The 22,170-nt window shown below is 38.8% G+C and overlaps 2 protein-coding genes and 1 long non-coding RNA gene across 7 annotated transcripts in view; 2 read left to right on the top strand and 1 right to left on the bottom strand.

The window, feature by feature from the left end:
- The window catches only part of PTGR2 (prostaglandin reductase 2), a 21,809-nt gene extending 7,470 nt beyond the window's left edge, over positions 1-14,339 (top strand). For both annotated transcript variants that reach the window (XM_010855773.1, XM_010855774.1), the window contains exons 4-10: positions 4,812-5,003; positions 7,556-7,726; positions 8,756-8,965; positions 10,307-10,428; positions 11,535-11,622; positions 12,356-12,395; positions 13,277-14,339. In XM_010855773.1, the coding sequence (XP_010854075.1) occupies positions 4,812-5,003; positions 7,556-7,726; positions 8,756-8,965; positions 10,307-10,428; positions 11,535-11,622; positions 12,356-12,395; positions 13,277-13,353 (900 nt within the window). In that variant the 3' untranslated portion in view covers positions 13,354-14,339. The remainder of the gene's footprint in view (positions 1-4,811; positions 5,004-7,555; positions 7,727-8,755; positions 8,966-10,306; positions 10,429-11,534; positions 11,623-12,355; positions 12,396-13,276) is intronic.
- On the bottom strand, positions 10,852-16,987 carry LOC105000089. Its single transcript, XR_826688.1, has 2 exons — positions 16,873-16,987; positions 10,852-11,189 (listed from the first exon to the last, which is right to left on the bottom strand). It is a non-coding gene; the product is annotated as an uncharacterized LOC105000089 (long non-coding RNA).
- ZNF410 (zinc finger protein 410) overlaps positions 15,632-22,170 on the top strand; it is a 43,083-nt gene continuing 36,544 nt past the window's right edge. For 2 of the 4 annotated variants that reach the window (XM_010855777.1, XM_010855778.1), the window contains exon 1: positions 15,633-16,449. The gene's annotated coding sequence lies outside the window, so the exon portion shown is untranslated. Of the gene's footprint in view, positions 16,450-16,906; positions 16,988-22,170 lie in introns of all 4 variants that reach the window. The other 2 variants (XM_010855776.1, XM_010855775.1) reach the window with 2 other exon arrangements.

Raw genomic sequence — 22,170 nt, 5'->3', positions numbered from 1 at the left:
GACTTTATTTTTTGGGGCTCCAAAATCACTGCAGATGGTGACTGCAGCCATGAAATTAAAAGACGCTTACTCCTTGGAAGGAAAGTTATGACCAACTTAGATAGCATATTGAAAAGCAGAGATATTACTTTGCCAACAAAGGTCTGTCTAGTCAAGGCTATGGTTTTTGCAGTGCTCATGTATGGATGTGAGAGTTGGACTGTGAAGCAGGCTGAGCGCCGAAGAATTGATGCTTTTGAACTGTGGTGTTGGAGAAGAGTCTTGAGAGTCCCTTGGACTGCAAGGAGATCCAACCTTGCATTTTAAAGGAGATCAGTCCTGGGTGTTCATTGGAAGGACTGATGCTAAAGCTGAAACTCCAATACTTTGGCCACTTCATGTGAAGAGTTGACTCATTGGAAAAGACTCTGATGCTGGGAGGGATTGGAGGCAGGAGGAGAAGGGGACGATAGAGGATGAGATGGCTGGATGACATCACTAACTTGATGGACATGAGTTTGAGTGAACTCCAGGAGTTGGTGATGGACAGGAAGGCCTGGCGTGCTGCAATTCATGGGGTCGCAAGGAGTTGGACACGACTGAGCAACTGAACTGCACTGAACTGAAAGATTAACTTTCTGGACATGGTCTAAGACTCTGGCCCCTGTTTGGCTGTCCAGCCTCTCCCATACCCTTTGACCCTCGCCTTGCTGGACTTGATTCTTGTGTAACACACCAGTACGCCTTTTGGCTTAGGCCTTGCATTAATCATGTCTTTCTGTATTTTATAATTTGTCATAAAATCATTTTCTGTATTTTATGATGCTTTGACATCTTAGGGGCCTTGCTAATCCTGGAGAGACTGCCCCTCCCAGTGCTAGCTGATTTTTAGAGATAATAAACAATTTTCGTGGGACATACCTTTCATATGTAAATCAATCAACTTAAAACCCATATTTCCAGCCACTTCCTTCCTCTAACTCTCACATTCCACATCAATATTTCTACCCCGCCCTAAATCACCCAAGGGCTAGGTGCCAGACAACTAGGAACACATCCATGAGCCAGAGCCCACTGAAATTATTCAGTCTGTCCAACTCTAATGTACCCAAGCTTGCCTACCCTACCTTACCACTCCTTTTCCTGGAAGCCTCAATAAAGAGTGGGCCATGCTGTCCTCTCCCCACTTTTGCCTCCAAACTCTGGTACTTTCCTATGTGGCCCTGTGTGATATGATATGCCTTTTCTCTACGGTATTACAATAAATTCTTCTTTCAAGGCAATTGTATCTATGTCTGTCATATTATAATAACTGATTAAAACAACATTCTGGGAACTTCCCTGGTGGCTCTGCCTGCCAGTGCAGGGACACAGGTTTGATCCCTGGTCCAGGAAGATCCCACATGCCTCAGGGCAACTAAGTCCAGGTGCTGCAACTACCGAGCCCATGCTCTAGAGCTTGAACTCTGCAGTAAGAGAAGCCACCACAGCTGGAAAAAGCCAGCATGCAGCAAGGAAGACCCAACACAGATACAAGTAGATCAATAATAATAAAAAAAAACAAAATTCTGGGTACAAATTAAAACAAGCCTCCATATCTAAAAACTTCCTTTCCCTTTCCCTGACCAACCCCTCTTATTCCCTAGAAGCCTGCTTTATGCTTTAAAAGAGATTTACTTTGGCAAATCACCCTTAACCCTCAGACTATTCCTCTCTATTAGATTTTCTCAAAAATACCTTGACCTTCAGCATGTATCCCAGTTTTAATTAATAATTATTTAGTTATCAGATGTTTGTCTTCCCTAATAAGAACTTATTAAAACAGAGGTCTTATTTATCCCTGTATCTCCAGTGACTAGCATAAGTGCTTATTAAATATGAATTAAAAGAAGGAAGAAAATGACTTTGGTTGCTTTCACTAGACACTGTTCTTAAAAAAGCATAAGTGGGACTTCCCTGGGGGTCCAGTGGCTAAGACTCTGAGGCTTCCTGCAGGGAGCCTGGGTTCAGTCCCTGGTCAGGGGACTAGATCCCACATGCCACTACTAAGGCCTGGTGCAGCCAAATAAATATTTTTTAAAAAGCATTCTTTAAAAAAAAAGGACACAGGCATCTTTAAAGGGAAAAAAGGAATCTGCTGAGCATTAAATTAATGATTGTAATTTTGTATCATTCCAAATTTATGACTGATTTTATTTTATTTATTTTTTTTTTAATTTCTTTTTTTTTTTTTTTTATGACTGATTTTAATCACTATGTGCATATTATATTTTACATGGTTATATTTAATATGTATATACTATTTTGATTTCATATTTGTGATTTTATATTCATATCTTCATATGAGAAATTAGTCCAAATATTATTTTGCTGGTTGTATGACATTTTATCTTATTGACATCATTCACTTACCTATACTCCTTCCCACTTTTTCGATTAGCCTTAAGAATCAGGACTTGGTGTGGCCGGTATCCAATGGCTGCTATACTTGCTTTGAAGAATATATAGGGACTTTCCTGGTAGTCTAGTGGTTGAGAGTCTGCCACCAGTGCAGGGGACATGGGTTTCATTCCTGGTCTGGGAAGATTCCACATGGGGTAACTAAAGCCCGTGCGCCACAGCTACTGAGCCCACATGTGCTAGAGCCCACAGGAGAAGCCACCGCAGTGAGAAGCCCACACAACGCAACTGAAGAGTAGCCCCCACTCTCTGCAACTGGAGGAAGCACCTGTGCAGCAATGAAGACCCAGCACAGCCAAAAATAAATAAATCATTTCTTTTTAAATCTTAAAAAAAATTGAAAGGATATATGGGAGGGGCACACAAGCAGAAGTATAGTATATTCCCACAGGAGCTTTGGCATCAATATGCCATGTGGTCATTTACCCTGGTGAACTGAACCAGTCCATGTAGGGCCCCTTGATGGAGCAGACTTCCATCTCTTCCATCCCCTGGACCACACTATAGACTTGTACATCTTGGCCTCCGTAAGAGAGGAAAGAACGAGCCACAGAGAGGAAGAAAGCCTTAATTGCCTCCCAGAGAAGTCTTTAGCCCTAGTTCTATGGAAGGGTGTGGTGCTGTGGTGACACTTTGTCTTTGAATAAAGAGAACATCCATCTGAAGTTAGGGGGAATGATGTAGTACTTGGTCTGAAGTTTGATGAACAGCTGTATAAAAATTGTTTCATTTCTCTTTTGGGTTATTTCCATTGTGGAAGCAGTATTGCTCAACTGAAGAAATGAGTAGTATTATGGTCTATATGTTGCAAGTCTGTTTTCTATTAAAAATGGATGTTTTATAATATTATCAGCAACATGTCAGTGTACCTAATTTGCTACAACCCATTGACACAGAATCTTGTATTACGCTAGCATATAGGACATAAATTTCTTTAAATATTTAAGAGGGGCTTCCCAGGTGGCACTAGTGGTAAAGAACCTGCCTGCCAATGCAGGAGACATAAAAGACATGGGTTCGATCCCTGGGTCAGGAAGATCCCCTTGAGGAGGCAAAGGCAACCCACTCCAGTATTCTTGCCAGAATTCCCATGGACAGAGGAACCTGTCAGGATGTAGTCCATGGGGCTGCAAACAGTTGGACATGACTGAGCGACTAACACACACACAATCCACATGTCCTGTATACTTCAATAGTTTTTAATTCACTCACAAAGTTGTCTGTTTACCACAATCTAATTTTAGAATGTAAATTCTTTTTTTTTAAAGGGCATAGAATTTGCATAGAAGCTACACATATCCTCTCAAATACTTTAAAAAATCATTTATTTATTCATTTTTGGCTGTGCTGGCTCATTGTTGCTGCCCAAAGGCTTTCTCTGGTTGCAGGGTTAGAGCGGAGTTGTGTGGGGCGGCAGGGTGTTGGTCTACTGTTTGCTGGAGTACACAGGCTTCTCATTGCGGTGGCCGCTCTTGTAGTGGAGCACGGACTCTAGGGTGCTGAAGGCTTCAGCAGCTGTGGTAAGTGGGCTCAATAGTTGCTGTTCCTGGGCGCTAGAGCACAGGCTCAATAATTGTGGTACACAGGCGTAGTTGCTCCATGGCCTGTGGAATCTTCTCGGACCAAGGATCGAACCCTTGTCTCTTGCATTGGCAGGCAGATTCTTTACCAGTGAGCCACCAGGAAAGCTCCTTAAATTCTTTTTTACTTTATTTTTAAATTTTTATTTTATTTTTAATTGGAAGATAATTACTTTGCAATATTGTGATGACTTCTGCCATACATCAACATGAATCAGCCATAGGTATACTTATGTCCCCTCCTTCTTAAACCTCCTTCCCACCTCCCTCCTCATCCCATCCCTCCAGGTTATCACATAGCACTGGCTTTGGGTTCCCTACATCTTACAGAAAATTCCCATTAGCTATCTGTTTTACATGTCATAATATATATGTTTCAATACTACTCTCTTAAGTCATCCCACCCTCTCCCTCCCGCACTGTGACTGTAAGTCTGTTCTTTACATCTGTGTCTCCTTTGCTGTCCCCTAAATAGGATCATCAGTACCATCTTTCTAGATTCCATATATATATATATATATATATGCATTAATATATGATATTTGTCTTTCTTATTTATTTCATTCTATATAATAGGTTTGAGGTTCATTAAATTCTTTTTGAATTTCATTTCTTGTTTTTTTCAGGATAAAAAATAACTAAAAGGAAAAGAGAAATTAAGATGAGTTTTGTTTGGCTAACACTGTACTTAATATTACTGAATTATATACTTCCTTTTAATCACTGGGTGAATAAGTAAACTGGTTCAGTATTATCAGACAGAAGTATCCCAATCTATGTTTCTTTTTTCAGCGTTGTAGAATGAATGAAGACACTGGCAGTGACTATATAACACCTTGGCAGCTGTCTCAGGTGGTTGATGGTGGAGGTGTTGGGATTATAGAAGAAAGCAAACACACAAATTTTATGAAAGGTGATTTTGTGACTTCCTTCTATTGGCCCTGGCAAACCAAGGTTATTCTGGATGGAAATATCCTTGAAAAGGTGATGTACAATATAAAGGATCTGATTTTTCTCTCTTGTTATTCCTTTGTGGATTTGATGTTCAGTTTTGTTTGCTGTCAGGGGAAAAATAAAAGCATATGTTTTCTTTTTAGATAGCTTCCAGAATGTGAAAAGCCTTTATTCCTCTTCCACTGTTGGCTATAACTATATATGACAGTTCTTAGATTGCCAATGAATGATGTTGTTTTCCATATTTAATTCTCAAATTTTACATGTATAAAATAAAACCTGAGCTATAAGCATCAAAAAATGCTTTATACTAAGAACCAGAATGCCCTTTATAGTTAAATGCTTGAAAGGTTTCCTAAGAAAGCTCCAATACTTGGTCCACTTGATGCAAAGAGCTGACTCATTGGAAAATACCCTCATGCTGGGAAAGATTGAGGGCATGAGGAGAAGGGGCCGACAGAGGATGAGATGGTTGCGTGGCATCATTGACACAATGGATGTGAGTCTGAGCAAACTCCAGAGATAGTGAAGGACAGGAAAGCCTGTCATGCTGCAGTCCATGAGGTTGCAGAGTTGGACACATCTACGTGACTGAACAATAACAACAAGCAATTACCACTTGATTCAAGAAATCCATTTGGTTTGTGCTTGAAATTCTATCTTGTGGCAGAAATCTTGAGTTTGGTTTCTACTGTTTGGTTGAGTCATGTGAAATTACCAGTATTTGTCTGCTTTGACCTACAAAAACTGGCAGCTTCATGTAATTCAGCCTAATAATTGTCATCAAGGAAGTTACAGTATGTCTCTAACCTCAGTTTCCTCATGTGCAAAATGAAAACAATAGCTATCTCACCAGTGAATGTGAGAATTAAATTAAATTTAATTAAATTAGAATTGATTTAAATTAAATTTAGTTATAATAAATGTGATTAAGGCTTTGTAAAAAGCTTTATACAATTTTAGTATTTTTTATGATTACAAATTCTTACAGTTAGTTAAAGGTGGGTGTTAAGATACAAGTGATATGGGAGACATTACACAATCATTTTATCAATGGTACTAATAAACAATGTTTAACTAGAAATTTCTAGTAGGAAGTGAAAAAGAAACATTCAGCGTTTCTAGCTTTGCCTGTCATAATGATATAATGGGAAATTGAGCAGTTGGGGAGAGCTTAAAAATGTTTGAGGAGTAGGTATTACAAATGAGGAAGAGGAATTCAGAAAGGATAGAAAAATGATGTTTACTAAACACAACTTATCTCACGATGTTTTTTTTTTACTGGCCTTACTAATAGATAACTGCTACCTACAGGATATATTTCTATGTCTGGAGAAGGAAATGGCAACCCACTTCAGTATTCTTGCCTGGAAAATCCCTTGGACAGAGGAGCCTGGCAAGCTCCAGTCCATGGTGTCACAAGAGTCGGACACAACTTAGCAACTAAACCACCAAACCACCATATTTCTGTATGTTGTACTGTAGACCTTTCTGTGTATTGTAGACTTTAATATTTCCATTACCTTTATCTACACATCAGAATTGACTGATAGCCATTTAAAACTGATTACAGACTGCCATTTTTTTCTTTGTGGCAGTTTAATTGCAAATCAAGGTGGTGAATCTTGATTACTTTTGGTGGTTTGTTACATTTTTAATCTCTAAAATTATTATAAAACTTTTATGGTAGAGAGTTTCTATATAATTTTTTTTTTCATTTTCCCTTAATGTTACAGATAAGAAAACAGACAGAAAATGTAAGAGATGTACAATTAACTATTGATTGGGCCTGTTAAACATATAAGTGTAAAATGCTGAAAAGCTGAGAGACCTCATTTTACTCTGTAATTAAACGAGAAGAAATTGTATCACACCTTCCTTATATTTTCATGAAACATTTGAAGTATCAGTAACGAGAACTGTTAAAGAGTTTGAGCTGACTTTTATATAGATAAGTGTTTACTCTGAAATTGCTCAGAGATTTTTAAACCTTCTAATTTTGTGTAGTGTTTTCCTGTAAAGTGTTTCTTCTCTTTTGATATATTTGAGACACTGGCAAGAAAGACTGAAAAATGGTTTACTGTTTATGTTGGGTTGTTTATAGTCCGCTTAAACCGCTTGAACTGTTATTACAAAATACAATGGAATGAAATTTATTATTACAGCAGAAATTTATTTTCTTACAGTTCTGGAGGCTAGAGGTCTGAGGTCAAGGTGCTGGAAAATTTGGTTTCTGTTGGAGGCTCTCTTCCTGGCTTTCAGATGGCCCTGTTCTCCCTGTATCCTCACACAGCATCCAGCCTTTCTTCTGTGAACTTCGGAGAAACAGATCTCTGGTGGCCCTTTGTCTTCTAAGGCCCTTAATCCTATCAGATTAAGGCCCCCTCCCTGATGCCCTCATTTTAACCTTAATTATCTCCTTAAAGACCCTATCTCCAAATAAAGTCACACTGAAAGAGTTAGGTCTTTAACATATGAATTTGGGGAGTTCATATTCATGAAGTCATAGGTTGTCTCTACTTTGTTGACTTAAGACAGAAATTCCTAATATTATTTTTTTAAAGGTATATATTTTATTTTAGGTAGACCCACAACTTGTGGATGGACACCTTTCATATTTTCTTGGAGCTATAGGGATGCCTGGTTTGACTTCCTTGATTGGGGTACAGGAAAAAGGTCATATAACTGCTGGATCTAATCAGACAATGGTTGTTAGTGGGGCTGCTGGTGCTTGTGGATCCTTGGCTGGGCAGGTAAGCTTTTGGGGAATTATCTGATTTTCTAAAAAACTGGTCATAACTGAATCTCTGGATCTGTGTATATAGTTTAAAATATACAGTTGAACAAATTTGTAATGTTATTTTACATATATTTGGTAGAAATGATATTATTGCATGCTTAGACTCTCTTCCTAACAATGCGAAAAATGTTGTAGATTTTTTATATTTTATTCTCTTTTAACCAAAAATGACATGGTAAATGCTGGAGCATTGCTCTGATCTGTATGAAGGAGAAAAAAATCACAGAGTACGTGTCTGGAATTCCATGAATTGAAAAAATAAATTTATATTTAAAAAATATCTTCAAATAAGAAAGCACTTGTTGGGTTCTAGAGGTAGGTTAATATATTCCCAAGTGACTCAGTGGTAAAGAATCTGCCTGCAGTGCAGGAGACGCAGAGATATGGGTTCAATCCATGGGTTGGGAAGATCCCTTGGAGAAGGAAGTGGGAACCCACTCCAGTATTCTTGCCTAGGAAATCTCATGGGCAGAGGAGCCTGGCGAGTTACAGTCCATGGGATTGCAAAAGAGTCAGACATGACTTAACTACTAAACAACAGCAACAGAGATATAAACATTATGATACAGTTTTATAAAGTACATTATTTTATGAATAGTAGCCTTCAAAGTGTGAAACCACAGAAACAAACATTTTATCTTAATAGTGATTTTAGTTCCTCACAGGCCCAAAAAATATTGAATTGCAAGATAGAGATGTTTTTGGTTTGAGTGTTCCTTTTATGAGCTCATCTTTAAATTGTGAGATTTTTAACCTTCAAACTAAGTCTAATTTTATTCACTCTTAATGTTTTTAAAAATGCTGTTATATCTGTTCTCAGTTCTTTTGGTTTCAAATTACCTTTCTTGAAAAGACTTACAAAAGCCTAAATTGTGATGAATATTTTCATATAGGTACTTGTATTATCTTTCATATTTTCACATTTTTCCACGTAAATTGTGACAAGAGAAAGTTGTTTAATTTTCAAAAATTTCTCCCCTAGATTGGCCGTTTGCTGGGCTGTTCGAGAGTCGTGGGAATTTGTGGAACACCTGAGAAGTGCCTCTTTTTGACCTCAGAATTGGGCTTCGATGCTGCAATTAATTATAAAGAGGGGAATGTTGCAGAACAACTCCATAAATTATGCCCAGCTGGAGTGGATGTTTACTTCGACAATGTTGGCGGTGACATCAGTGATACAGTAATAAGTCAGGTTGTTTTCTGATTTGGTTATAAATTTGAATGCTATATTTTATTTGATGTGATATCTTTTTAACTGATAGTGAGAAAAAAAAACTTTATAAACTTGTAGGGTTTATGGTGAAAAACAACATGATGGTCAGTATTCTAATTAAGTGATACAGAAGAGCTTGATGAAGCTGTTTCCATTTGTTTGCAGATTTGCACTATGAGCATTAGTTTTAGTTCTAGCAATGTTATATTTTCACTTTTATTTTTGTGAAAAATTACAGTTGTATTATACAAGTGAAGTTCTAAGCTTTAACTCATTTCTAACCATCAGCTCTCAGCCATCGCCCTCTGACTTTGGGTTGGGAAAGGATTTTTATAGTTTACAGGTATTTGAGTATTTTAATCAACAGCTTTATAATTTATCAACATTAGCTATTGACACTACATTGTCCTTTACTATATGTAAAATTATTTTCAACTGAGGTTAAATTATTTAAACCCAAAGAAATACTCTACCAATAATGAAGTAGCAACAATGATGACAATGACAACTAATGAAATTCTTTTACAGATTACCAAAATCTTATTTTTTACCTCTATATTCCTTTCAGTTCAGTTCAGTCGCTCAGTTGTGTCTGACTCTGCGACCCCATGGACTGCAGCATACCAGGCCTCCCTGTCCATCGCCAACTCCCAGAGTTTACTCAGACTCATGTCCATTGAGCCGGTGATGCCATCCAACCATCTCATCCTCTGTCATCCCCTTCTCCTCCTGCCTTCAATCTTTCCCAGCATCAGGGTCTTTTCAAATGAGTCAGCTCTTCGCATCAGGTTGCCAAAGTATTGGAGTTTCAGCTTCAGCATCAGTCCTTCAAATGAATATTCAGGACTGATTTCCTTTAGGATGGACTGGTTGGATCTCTTTGCAGTCCAAGGGACTCTCAAGAGTCTTCTCCAACACCACAGTTCAAAAGCATCAACTCTTTGGCACTCGGCTTTCTTTATAGTCCAACTCTCACATCCATACGTGACTACTGGAAAAACCTTTGGGGTAGATTTATTTGCTAGCTAATTAAAACTCTTTGATACATATACTGGGTGAGTCTTTAGAGCAAAATCAATTAATTGGCATTAAGGGATTAAATACTATAGGGAATTCCTTATAGTATTTAGTCCTAATCAACAGTGTTGTTAGGACTGTGCACTTTCACTGCCGAGGGCATAGGTTCAATCCCTGATACGGAAACTAAGAAAAAAGATTAAATACTAGAATCAAGGAGGCTTTCATTGAGGCAGCCATAAGATCATTAAATACAGGGAAGGTATATATCTTAAGGTATAATCATCAATTTTCTCTGAACAGATGAATCAGAACAGCCACATCATCCTATGTGGTCAAATTTCTCAGTACAACAAAGATGTGCCTTATCCTCCTCCACTACCCCCTGCTATAGAAGCAATCCAGAAAGAAAGAAACATCACAAGGTATGTTCTACACTTTCCCCATATTACCAGATTCAATAGGTTTAAAGATCACAGATGGGTTCAGGATGGGGAACACGCATACGCCCGTGGCGGATTCATGCTGATGTGTGGCAGAACCAATACAAATATTGTAAAGTAAAAAAAAATAAATAAATAAAAATTAAAAAAAGAATATACAAAAAATTAATAAATGATGTATTTTGCTTTTAGACTGTAAAAAAATAAAGATCACAGATGTATAGGAAATATATTGTTCTTCATATATAATTATTTCCTATTATATAAAATTTGAAAATGTACATTTTAAGGTGGTTCAGTATTTAGGTTTTGGTTAACTAGCTCCCTGGCAGAAAACTTTTTGAAAAATGCACCTGTTCAGTCCATCTTTTTTTTGTGAATGTTAGAAATTCAACTCATATTGGCTTAAGTGCAAAAGACATTTATTGGTTCATGTATTGAGAAGTTCAATATTAGTACTGGCTTAGATTTGGCTGGGTAAAAGGTTTGCATAGTGGTGTCCAGACTCAGTTTTTCTTCACCCTGGGCTGTGCTTTTTTCTGGGTTGGTGTGGCTCCCTGCGGACTCTCCTCTTGCAGTAGCAACAGGATGACTGTAATCTTTGCTCTTGCATTTCACCAGGTTAGCAATCCAAGCAAAAAGAGAACAGTTCTCTTCTTACAGTTTTATCAAGTCCCAAAGCTGATAAGTATTGGCTCAGACTGGCCTGGCTTTCATCGCATGAGGGTAGGGAAAGATGCAACCTACAAAGTAAAACCACAGTGTTAATACTACATGGGACTGTCGATCCTGAGCAGACAAAACAATAGAACTCCACTATATGTATGCTTGACCCACTCCAGTGTTCTTGCCTGGAGAATCCCAGGGATGGGGGAGCCTGGTGGGAGGCTGTCTATGGGGTCGCACAGAGTCGGATACGACTGAAGCGACTTAGCAGCAGCAGCACGATACGTATGCTTGTAATTGCACCTAAAGCTGTATTTGACCAGACTCTATGTAATTAACACATTTTTGAATTCAGGAATGATTTGATATGAGCTTTTTCCCTCCCTAGTCTCTGATCATTATCATTTTCTTCCCCACTACAGAGAAAGATTTCTGGTGTTAAATTATAAGGATAAATTTGAGTTTGGTATTCTCCAACTGAGTCAGTGGTTTAAAGAAGGAAAGCTAAAGGTAGAACTTGCTTCTATTCTTGATCAATATCATTCTTCCTGCTACTTGATATGCTTTTGTATTATTTGAGTTTAATATTAGTTTCATAATAAATATTTATGTAAAATAAAAGTATACTGAATATCATAAATTAACTTTACCTCCCAGAGGAGTATAATGCTCCTGATTGAGAAACCTTCTCATCATTCCCTTTATTTAAATTTTATTAAACTTTACTTTTCTTAGATTATAGGTTTTTGTCTTTTCTAAATTGTAATATTCATTAGCAAATATTTATGGAATATTACTGTGTGTTAGAAGTTGTTCTTTCTCCAAAATCTTTTAAGCATTTCTTAGTACCTCTCCACCACCCTACAACCTGCCCTTCTTGTGGTTGAAAATCAGCAATTATCAATCTGAGGTCCAGAGACCCCTGACCTAGGATGTTCTTGAAACATGCAAATGATAGGCAAAGGTATATGTGTATGTGTGCTTATATAGTTTGTTTTTTGAAAAGAGGGCATACAGCATATGACATATAACTGAAGATTAGACAGTGGGAAAATAGGATTGTATTAATATTTTAAAAAATCAATTGATAGGAAACTTTTCTGATCTAGCTATATAAAATGAAAAATATCTATTTTTAGACAGAAAGTGCTAAATAATATTGCTGCCTTTTGCAAAAATGTAAACCATTAAGTAGAAACACTGAAGTCTGAACAATATAAAATATACCTATTTCGATTTATAGATCAAAGAGACTATGATAAATGGATTGGAAAACATGGGAGGTAAGATGAATGTAGATTCATTTACTATACACATCTGTTCAGCACAAATACTGTCTTTTTTCTTTTAATTCTTTTCAGTTGTTTTTTTCTCTTTTGAATCACATTTCTTTCCTGTGAAACCTTAAATATCTTAAACTCTATGAAAGTTCAACTTAGTGGTATTTAAGAGCTATTTTTTTCTCATTTCAAATTATAAAATATTTCTTTGTTTTTGTAAATAATTATTAAAAATTTTAAGAATTATGAAAGTTATCTAGCCTCTAGGTAACTTTCTCAGATTGAATGGTTCTAAGTCATCAATCATAAGATTACATTAAGCAGATTTTCAGTATTTGGACTTCTTTTTTTTGGCTAACATACAGATTTCAGCAATCTTTTATTTTAAATGAAGAGAATTAAATCAAACTGTTAATTTTTCCTTTTTAAGAAGAAGATCTAATGTATTTGGTTAATGTGTTTACCAAACTGAAATATAAAATTCACTCACATGATAGATGTTCATTTCACTTACTTAGTAAAACTTTATGGTTAGATTTCTAATATTTTTTAAGCTATTACAATTGTTTTTTCTGACATTTATCCTCATACTTATTTTGCTGTAGTCTTCAGACTCTGTAACATTGAACATGGATGTAGACGCCAATTAAACATTTATAGTTTGGGTAAAAAACACATTTTTAAGATGTTAATTGGGTTGATTTGTCCTGTAACTTTGGTAGCAGTTTTACTAGCGGTTTCTTTTCATGAAAGTTTCCTTCAGTACTTAAAATCATCAAAGAAATTATTCACATTAATCATATATGTGCCTGGTCTATTGACAAACATGTATGATGGTGACATTATGTTGTCAGATAACTTCGTTTTTTTTTTTTTCTTTCCAGCTGCATTCCAGTCCATGATGACAGGAGGTAACATCGGAAAGCAGATAGTTTGCATTTCAGGAGATACTTCTTTGTAATCTCCATAAACATCTTCATCAAGGAAATACGTGGATTTCTTTCCATTCTGCTGAAAGATTTCATGATACATTAAAAAACCCTTAAGAGTATAGATCGCTTTGCTTTAAATGTGATAATAGGTGATATTTTCTTAGTTGCACAACATAATTCACGCCTATATCTTCAATATCATATATTTACTCTACATCCTATATGACTATTTACTATAATAGATTGATGTCAACGTGACCTATTTTTCCTTCTTTTGCTAAAACTAATATTACATGAAATTTGTATCAGATATTCAGAAACTGTTGGAGATTTAATGTAACTTTAATAGATCATACAAAATATTTTTAATAGTTTTTATAACTTTATAATGTTTGTTTAAAATAGAATACTTGAAAAGACACTTACAAATATGTATTCATTTGGAAATGCTTTACGTAATTCTTGAACTGTAGCTTGATGCAAGAATAAATAGGATAGTGTTTCCATATTGTGTTGATGGAAAAGGGACTTAATGGCAGGGTATGTGTGTGTGCAGGAGTTGGGGGAAATTCAGAGCTTGTGGAACAGTTTTTGGAGTAGAATAGAGGCTTTGTGTCAGAAGTAGTATAAGTTAAATAACTGAGACTGGTTAGGTTGATGGAGGGACTTACTACAGAAGATGATCTATTTGTGTTTTGCCAAGTAGTCCACAGTATAGCCTAAAAACCCAAATCTATATTGATAAAAGCCTATGTTTATTTTAGGTTAGTAGGCGCATACTATCAAATAGTTACAAAGATTTCAAGAGAAATAGGTATAGACATCACTTCAAGTTTTAAGTGATGAAAAAGATTTAAATACAACTTCAAAAAATGATAGAACTGACTGAGCAAAAGTAACAAATGGTTGTAAACATGCATGTTCAGGACCTATTAATGTATCTCTATATAAGAGCATTTGTTTTATTCATTGTAATCAACCCTTTAATACAGTAAAATTGAGGGTTTTTTTTTAAGTGTTGTGCTGGTTTATGGTCAGCAGTTTACAAACTGTAGTATGCTTTTGTGTAGATTCGAACTGTGTTGTATCAGTCACTCCAGTTGACCTCAGTGGCCTTCAGCTCTTTCTGTTGTATATACTTTTCCATTTCATCTCCATAGAGAGCTTCATCTCTTGTCTAAGTGTTGATAACTCCTAAATCTATCTTATTTCCAGTCTCTTGAGCTAGGTAGGCCCTTCCCTGGTGGCTCAGACAGTAAGGAATCTGCCTGCAATGCAAGAGACCCTGGGTTCGATCCCTGGGTCAAGAAGGTCCCCTGGAGAAGGGAATGGTAACCCACTCCAGTATTCTGCCTGGAGAATTCCATGGACAGAGGAGCCTGGCAGGCTATAGTTCATGGGATTGCAGAGTCAGACACAACTGAGCGACAAACACTTTAACTTCCCAAGTAAATATCCCACTTTCTCTTTAGAAGAACAGCTATGACAAACCTAGACAGCATATTAAAAAGCAGAGATGTCACTCTTTTGACAAAGGTTTGTATAGTCAAAGCTATGGTTTTTCTAGTAGTCATGTAAGGATGTGAGAGCTGGACAATTAAAAAAGGCTGAGTGCTGAAGAATTGACACTTTCCAACTGTGGTGCTGGGGAAGACTCTTGAGAGTCCCTTGGACAGCAAAGAAATCAAACCAATCAATCCTAAAGGAAATCAACTCTGAACATTCATTGGAAGGACTGATGCTGAAGCTCTAATACTGATGTGAAGAGCCGACTCATTGCAAAAGACTCTGATGCTGGGAAAGATTGAAGGCAGAAGGAGGACAACAGATGATGAGATGGTTGGATGGCATCTCCGACTCAATGGACATGAGTTTGAGTGGACTCCAGGAGATGGTGAAGGACCAGGAAGCCTGGTGTGCTGCAGCCCATGGGGTCACAGAGAATCTGACAGAACTGAGCGACTGAACAACAAGAACCCCATAGGCACCTGGGATAGATAAACTCGGCTTATCTAAGGAGGAAATAACCTTCCCTTGAAAGGTGTTGCTTCTTTTCAAATCACCATCCTTTGTGTAGGAAACTACTGGTTTCTTCAACTCTGTCTCTATTCTTGAAAACGCCCTTCTTAGAAAATGGCTTTTATTCCCAGGTGGCTCAGTGGTAAAGAAACTGGCTGCTAATGCAGGAGATGCAGGTTTGATCCCTGGGTGGGGAAGATCCCCTGGCGAAGGAAATGGCAACCCAATCCAGTATTCTTGCCTGGAGAAGCCTGGGGGGCGGGGGGGAGCTACAGTCCATGGGGTCGCAAAAGAGTTGGACGTGGCTGAGCACGCTGGCACACCACTATCTTAGCTGAGTCTCTCCATCCTTTGGGACCCAGGAAGTATTCAAAAATTACTAATCTCAAAAACTCAAGTCAGACACATAAAGCTCTAAATTGTGGCATCAAGCCTGAAACTCAAGGGTTCTAGCCCCCTGTGGACATCCGAGAGCTCTTTACATCCGAATGTACTGACGGAACGAAGACTAGGGAATCCACATTTCAAAAAGAAAGTTATACACCTGAGTCTCAATTTTTTTACCCCGCCCGGTATGCAATGCAGAACTATTCTGGAAGTTCCTTCTTAAGTTCCACTTAAGCTTCAAAGTCCTCTCCACTGAGAGAACTCTGATAAATGTTTAAGTAGTGATCTTTTCTTTCTCGCTTGCCTCCACTGCAACCTGTACTGATCTCAGCTGACAGGAAAAACTACCCCGTCCGTTGCAGCAGGGAAGCAGTGACGTCACGACTAGAATTGACTGACCCCGTTTTTTCGGGCTTCGCAGACCACGGAGCTACAAAGGCCGAAAGGGAATGAGTGGGAGGCGGGAGAGCGCAGATCCTACCCTCACAGAGCCAAGCCCTGCGCTACCAGCTTGGCCCGCGCAGGCCTGAGGCCACCGGGCGGGAAACCTCTTCGGCTATACGGTCGCGGGGCTGGGAGGCAAGCGAGTGGGTGTGTGCGTGGGGGCGGCCAAACTTCCTGTCCCGCGCTTGAACTGCTTCCGGCAAGAGCCGGAAGACGCTCTGTGTGGACAGAATTCGGGACCGACTGACTGACGGACTGCTGCCCGGGACTAGAAGGTGAGTTCTCGGGTGGTCCCGACCACACCCGCTCGGTTGGGTGGTCTCCGAGAGGGAGGAAGTCAGCGCCGGCTTCTCGGGGGCGCGGGCCGAGTTTGTCCCCGGAGAGGACCGGGAAACCGCCCCCGGGGCACCCCACCCGGATCTGGAGCGGCGGATCTGAAGCCCTACGGCTTCGGCTTTTCTCCTCGAGGGCTTCTGGGGCCGGTGTTTCCGCTCCTTTACTTGGTTTGGGGGCCAGGGACATGGGGACAAGACCGACCTGAGAAAGCTAGAGTCAGCGAGTGCCCTGGGCGGGGGCTCCCAGACTGCACCCGCAGCGAGGCCCGCCCGCCAACCTTGGGGCCCTTCACTAGGCCGTTGTAATCGGGGAACGATGATGCCAGGGCGACTCTGCCCTGGATATTTCAGCCCCAGATCTACCTTCTTTTTCCATATGTCCACTTTCTGGGACTAGAAGAAGGAAGACTGCCGACTCGGAGGGGCTGGGCCGCCGGTTTCTCCTTCGCGTGTCATTTGAAGGCGAGGGTGTGGAGCTGTGAGTGTTTACCGCCTGTATTCGTTTCGCAGTTTCTGTTTATCCTCTGAAGTCTCTTCGGAGAAAAGAATTCAATTAGTTTATTAAAGTTTATCCCTCTTGCTCATGAGGCTCTGAAATGCACTTAGGATTCATTTGTTAAACTTCATTCAAAGTTAAATATTAACTTTGAAGTTAAGAATTAGTACTTCTTCCTCATTTTGACCCAATGGTCGACGCAGCATATTTAATATGTAAAGAGGATGAAAGAAATATTTTAAAATAAAACCAGGGGCGTTTTGTTATTGGTAGGGAGTGAAAAATTCCACTGTCTTCGTATGAGACAAAGTGAGGTCAACTAAGCTAAGTAGAGATCTCGTTTTTGGCAAATTACTTAATCTCTAGCTTTGACACCCCCACCCGCACCCCCTGTAAATGAAGAAGGTTACCTATTCATTCAGTAAATATTTCCTAAATGTTTAGTTTGTGCAAGCACCATGCTGAGTTAGTGGGAGGATGAATAAATTCAGTGAATCTTAACTAGTGAGAAAAACATGCTGAAAGACGACTAACTCCCAAAGCAGGGTGAGAGAATTGTTAAAGAGAGGTTAAACTGTGTTGTGAGAACACCAGGGAAGGATAGATTTGTTTTGACTGGAGGGAAAAGATGAGTCTTCATGGAGGATGGCATATGAGTTAGATTTTGAAGACAGGAAAGGATTTCAAAGATCACAGCTGGATTGCAGCGTTTATTACTGGAGGGTCTTATTACTGAAGAACTATCCCAAGGGAAAGATCTTGAACACTGAAATAGGTTGGAATGTTCATTTAGTAGCCAATTCAGTGTGTACTGGAGAAAAGGATTCATTGAGGAGTATAGTGGATGCTTTAACTGAAACAGTATTTGAGGACATACTGTTGAATATTTAAAATGCCACGCTTAGGGATTTGACTGTTAATTCTGAGGCACTGAACTTTGGGCAAGGGAAGTGACATAAACTTCTCTGTGTTTTGGAAAGATAACTAGAGTGGCTGCATAAAAGATGGATTGGAAAGGGGAATTTTAAGGGCAAGGTGGCCAGTTAGAAGCTTGTTTGCATGTTGGAGTTGAAAGATAATGAAAAACCTAAACAGTACATTATGGTAGGAATAAATTTGGAGGAATCAGAACCACTGGGATTATTTAGATATGGAGGATGAGAGAGATTGTTCAAGATCTAGAGTTTGTAGCTGAGTGGGAGGAAAATTGGGCAATAACTGAAATGGATAATACGGGAAGAAGAACAGGTTTGGTGGGGAAGATGACAATCTGGATTTTGGACATGGTTAAAATTGAGATAAACATCCACTTGGGGATACCTAGCAAGCAGTTAGAAATAGTTTGAGTTCAGAGAGAGGTTAGTAATAGAGACAAAAATTTGGGTATCATTTATCATTTGTGGTGTCATTCATTCAATATGCAAATATTTATTTAGTGCCTACTAGCTGCTTACAGAGAAGCTTGCATAAAAGCCCTTAAAGCTCATAGTAAAGACAGTCTCAGAGCTTCATAGTATCAGAAATGACTCTTGGAGACCTAAATTCCTTATGAATTACATACAGTACTCTGCCAGGCACCAGGTGATGGGTTCTGGGTGCTAGGAGATAAAGTAGTGAACAAGACAGACTAGTTCTTGTCCTTGTTTATGGAGCTTACAATTTGTAAACAAGCTTGCCCTTTTTTATGATAGCCAGACAAAAAGTGAATACTATATAAAAACAAAAGAATTCGAAATTGTGATGGGTGCTGTAATGGAAACAGTAGGGATGGATAGAAAGTAAACTGGGGTTATGGGGAACCTTCCTGGGATAAAGTGATCAGGCATACATAACCTTTTTATGTGAGTTGATGGTTGAACAGAGCCCTGAAGAATAAAAAAACAGCTAACCAATGGAAGAGAAAGCATTCCTAGGTAGAGGAAATGACACGTGCAAATCACTAGCATAGGAAAGAGCTAAATGTGTTCAAGGAACTAAGGGAGAGCCATTTGGCTGGAGCTTGGTGAGCAAGTAATAGAGAACAACTCTGGAATGTCTTTGGAGAAGCAGGAATGTATCACATATGTCCTTATAGGACTGGATAAGGATTTTGGATTTTTTCTAGATATATTGGGAAGCCACGTGAAGAAAATGCGAAAATTCATAGTTTAAGATGATATTGAGTGATGCAAAGAGAACAGAATGAAGGGAGGCAAAGAATAGAAGCAGGGAGACCAGTTAGGAGGCAGTAATGGTACTTTAAGGCAACAGTTGATGGTGGCCTGGAGTGGAGTAGAGGCAGTAGAAGTAGGTAGGTTAGAGATAGACTCAAGACCAGACTTGTAGCTGGACTGCATACTGGGAGCAAAGGAAAGAAGTTATAAAAGTAACTTCTAAATGGGGTGAATCTTGGCCTTCCCTTGAGTGGAGGATTGTGGTCAGAGGGGCTGGCAGGGGATAATGGGAAACGGTTGGGAGAGAATTCATTTTGAATATGTTAAATTTGAGATATCAAAACATCAGGTAGAGATGTCAAATAAGCAATTATATATACAAGTTTGTAGCTCAGAGGACATATCTAGGCTATAGGTATGAGGAGGGAGGAGGGTTCAGGATGGGGAACACATGTATACCTGTGGCGGATTCATTTCGATATTTGGCAAAAACTAATACAATATTGTAAAGTTTAAAAATAAAATAAAATTTAAAAATAAATAAATAATTAAAAAAATTTTTTTTGGAGACCATGTCATTTAAAGCCATGCGTTCACACTAGGAGGGTAATATAATATAGTAAGAGAAGAGGGCCTGCAAACTCCTGAGGAACATTAGTATTTAGAAGGTGAGTTGAAGAGGAATATAGGTGTTATCAGAGAAGGCTGGAGGAGTGGCCAATGAGGTAGGATTAAAATGAGAATCTTAGAGGCAAAAGAGAGTAAAGTGTTTGTGGAAGGAGGCAATGCTTCTAAGGGAAAATATCAGTTATGACTCTGGTTGCAAATGACCAATTTACTTGAGGAGAAGAGTTTATGACAAGGATGTGGGCAGCTCACAGGATCAAAGGAAATACTGAAGGCCCTGGCTTTGAAAAGGACAGAAATCTGAGCAGCCCCAGGGGGAGACTGATAATTGCAGTACTAGAATGAACAGGTTGCTGTAGCAGTTTTTACCTTTTAGTTACTTACTTCTTTTAGAATTCACGTTCTAAGGTAAAGTATCTGATGAACAAATCAGTTGACTGCCCAACAGTTCATTAGGATAGGAAAGAACACCTTACTCTACAGTCCCACCAAGAATGTATCCAGTGAGGGAGGGGTAGATCCCCAAATAAAGTGTGGATCCTGTTACCTAAACAGGGGGAATGAATGTGGAACAATCAAAAATAATAGTTGTCCTTTGCAAAGTTTAAGTAAGATGAAAACAGCAAAGTATCCATTAAATTTGGCAGCATGAAGATCATTGGCTTTAAATTTGTCTCTGAAGGATTGCAGAGAAATGGGGAGGTGACGAATAAAAATCAGGGCCGTAGGAATGGGGCACCCCAGAACATCCCAGGAAGAGAAGAAGGAAGGCCCAGGATGCACGTTACAGTTTCTGAAAGTCTTTCTGGCCTCACAGTTCTCTGTTCCTGATGTCTTTGATCAGTCCTCATTACCATTTTATCGTTAAAATTTAATTAACTCTCATGCTATATCTTATACTAGATATGATATTAAAAAGTTACTTGATTTTTCTGTTTCTTTCTCTACCATTTTATACCAAAACTTAAACTGCTCTTTTATAAATTTAAAATTTTGGTCTTTGTAATTCATTAGCATTAGTATAATTTTGTTTTTGTTTTTTAAGTATTACTGAATATTGTTCCCTTCTGTATCTTTGGTCAGCCACAGGTAGAAGTGGACGGAGCTGAGAAGCAGATTGGCACATGGGGAGAGAGATTAGTCCTCTCTGTTGAACTTATGTGCTTTATTTTAACCTTTGTGAGGAGTGCCCAGTTGAGGGAGCACAGTGTTTTGCAGTTTCTTCTCTTTTTTCTCATCCTGTCTCCCTCTTCCCCTTCTTTACCAAACTGAGTTAAGGTCAAGGCATTTTCTGCCTCCCTCAGGAGGATAAGAACAACGCTGGTATTCTGGGCTTTGTATTCTAGAGTGGAATCACATTGCTTTTTGGAGGCTGACACAATGATGTTCTGTTTCTTTCATGATGCAGAGTATTAAAAGCCCCTGGTCATCTTTCCGTTTGGAATACATGCCCTTCTGTATGGCAGTCAGGACTGAGGCAGGAGACCTGTATCAGCTCTGTTCCCTTATAGCTTGATTAGTTTACTTTGGTCTGGTTTTTCCTCCCAGTATTTCTCCATGTAGCCTGCATTGGTTTTAGGCCATATCTGCTCTGGGAAATGGTGTTACCACTAATTCCTGTGTAGCATATGAGAGTTCTTCACTGAGGTGTGGGACCAAAAACTGGTTAATTATAAAGACATTTTGTCTTTCTTTGCTGATTGGTGCCTAGTGTATAGTATTTTCCTTTGCAGACGTTTAGGGAAGTTTGAAACCACTAGACCATTCAGATATGACCTAAATCAAATCCTTTATGATTATACAGTGGAAGTGAGAAATAGATTTAAGGGCCTAGATCTGATAGAGTGCCTGATGAACTATGGACGGAGGTTCGTGACATTGTACAGGAGACCGGGATCAAGACCATCCCCATGGAAAAGAAATGCAAAAAAGCAAAATGGCTGTTTGAGGAGGCCTTACAAACAGCTGTGAAAAGAAGAGAAGCGAAAAGCAAAGGAGAAAAGGAAAGATATAAGCATCTGAATGCAGAATTCCAAAGATTAGCAAGAAGAGATAAGAAAGCCTTCATCAGAGATCAATGCAAAGAAAAGAGGAAAACAACAGAATGGGAAAGACTAGAGATCTCTTCAAGGAAATTAGAGATACTAAGGAAACATTTCATGCAAAGATGGGCTTGATAAAGGACAGAAATGGTATGGACCTGACAGAAGCAGAAGATATTAAGAAGAGGTGGCAGGAATACACAGAAGAACTGTACAAAAAAGATCTTCACGACCCAGATAATCACGATGGTATGATCACTCACCTAGAGCCAGACATCCTGGAATGTGAAGTCAAGTGGGCCTTAGAAAGCATCACTATGAACAAAGCTAGTGGAGGGGATAG

This window comes from Bison bison, unplaced genomic scaffold (genome assembly GCF_000754665.1).
Source record: "Bison bison bison isolate TAMUID 2011002044 unplaced genomic scaffold, Bison_UMD1.0 scf7180017864368, whole genome shotgun sequence".
Lineage (NCBI taxonomy): Eukaryota > Metazoa > Chordata > Mammalia > Artiodactyla > Bovidae > Bison > Bison bison.
This window is presented reverse-complemented; position numbering and strand designations above follow the sequence as displayed.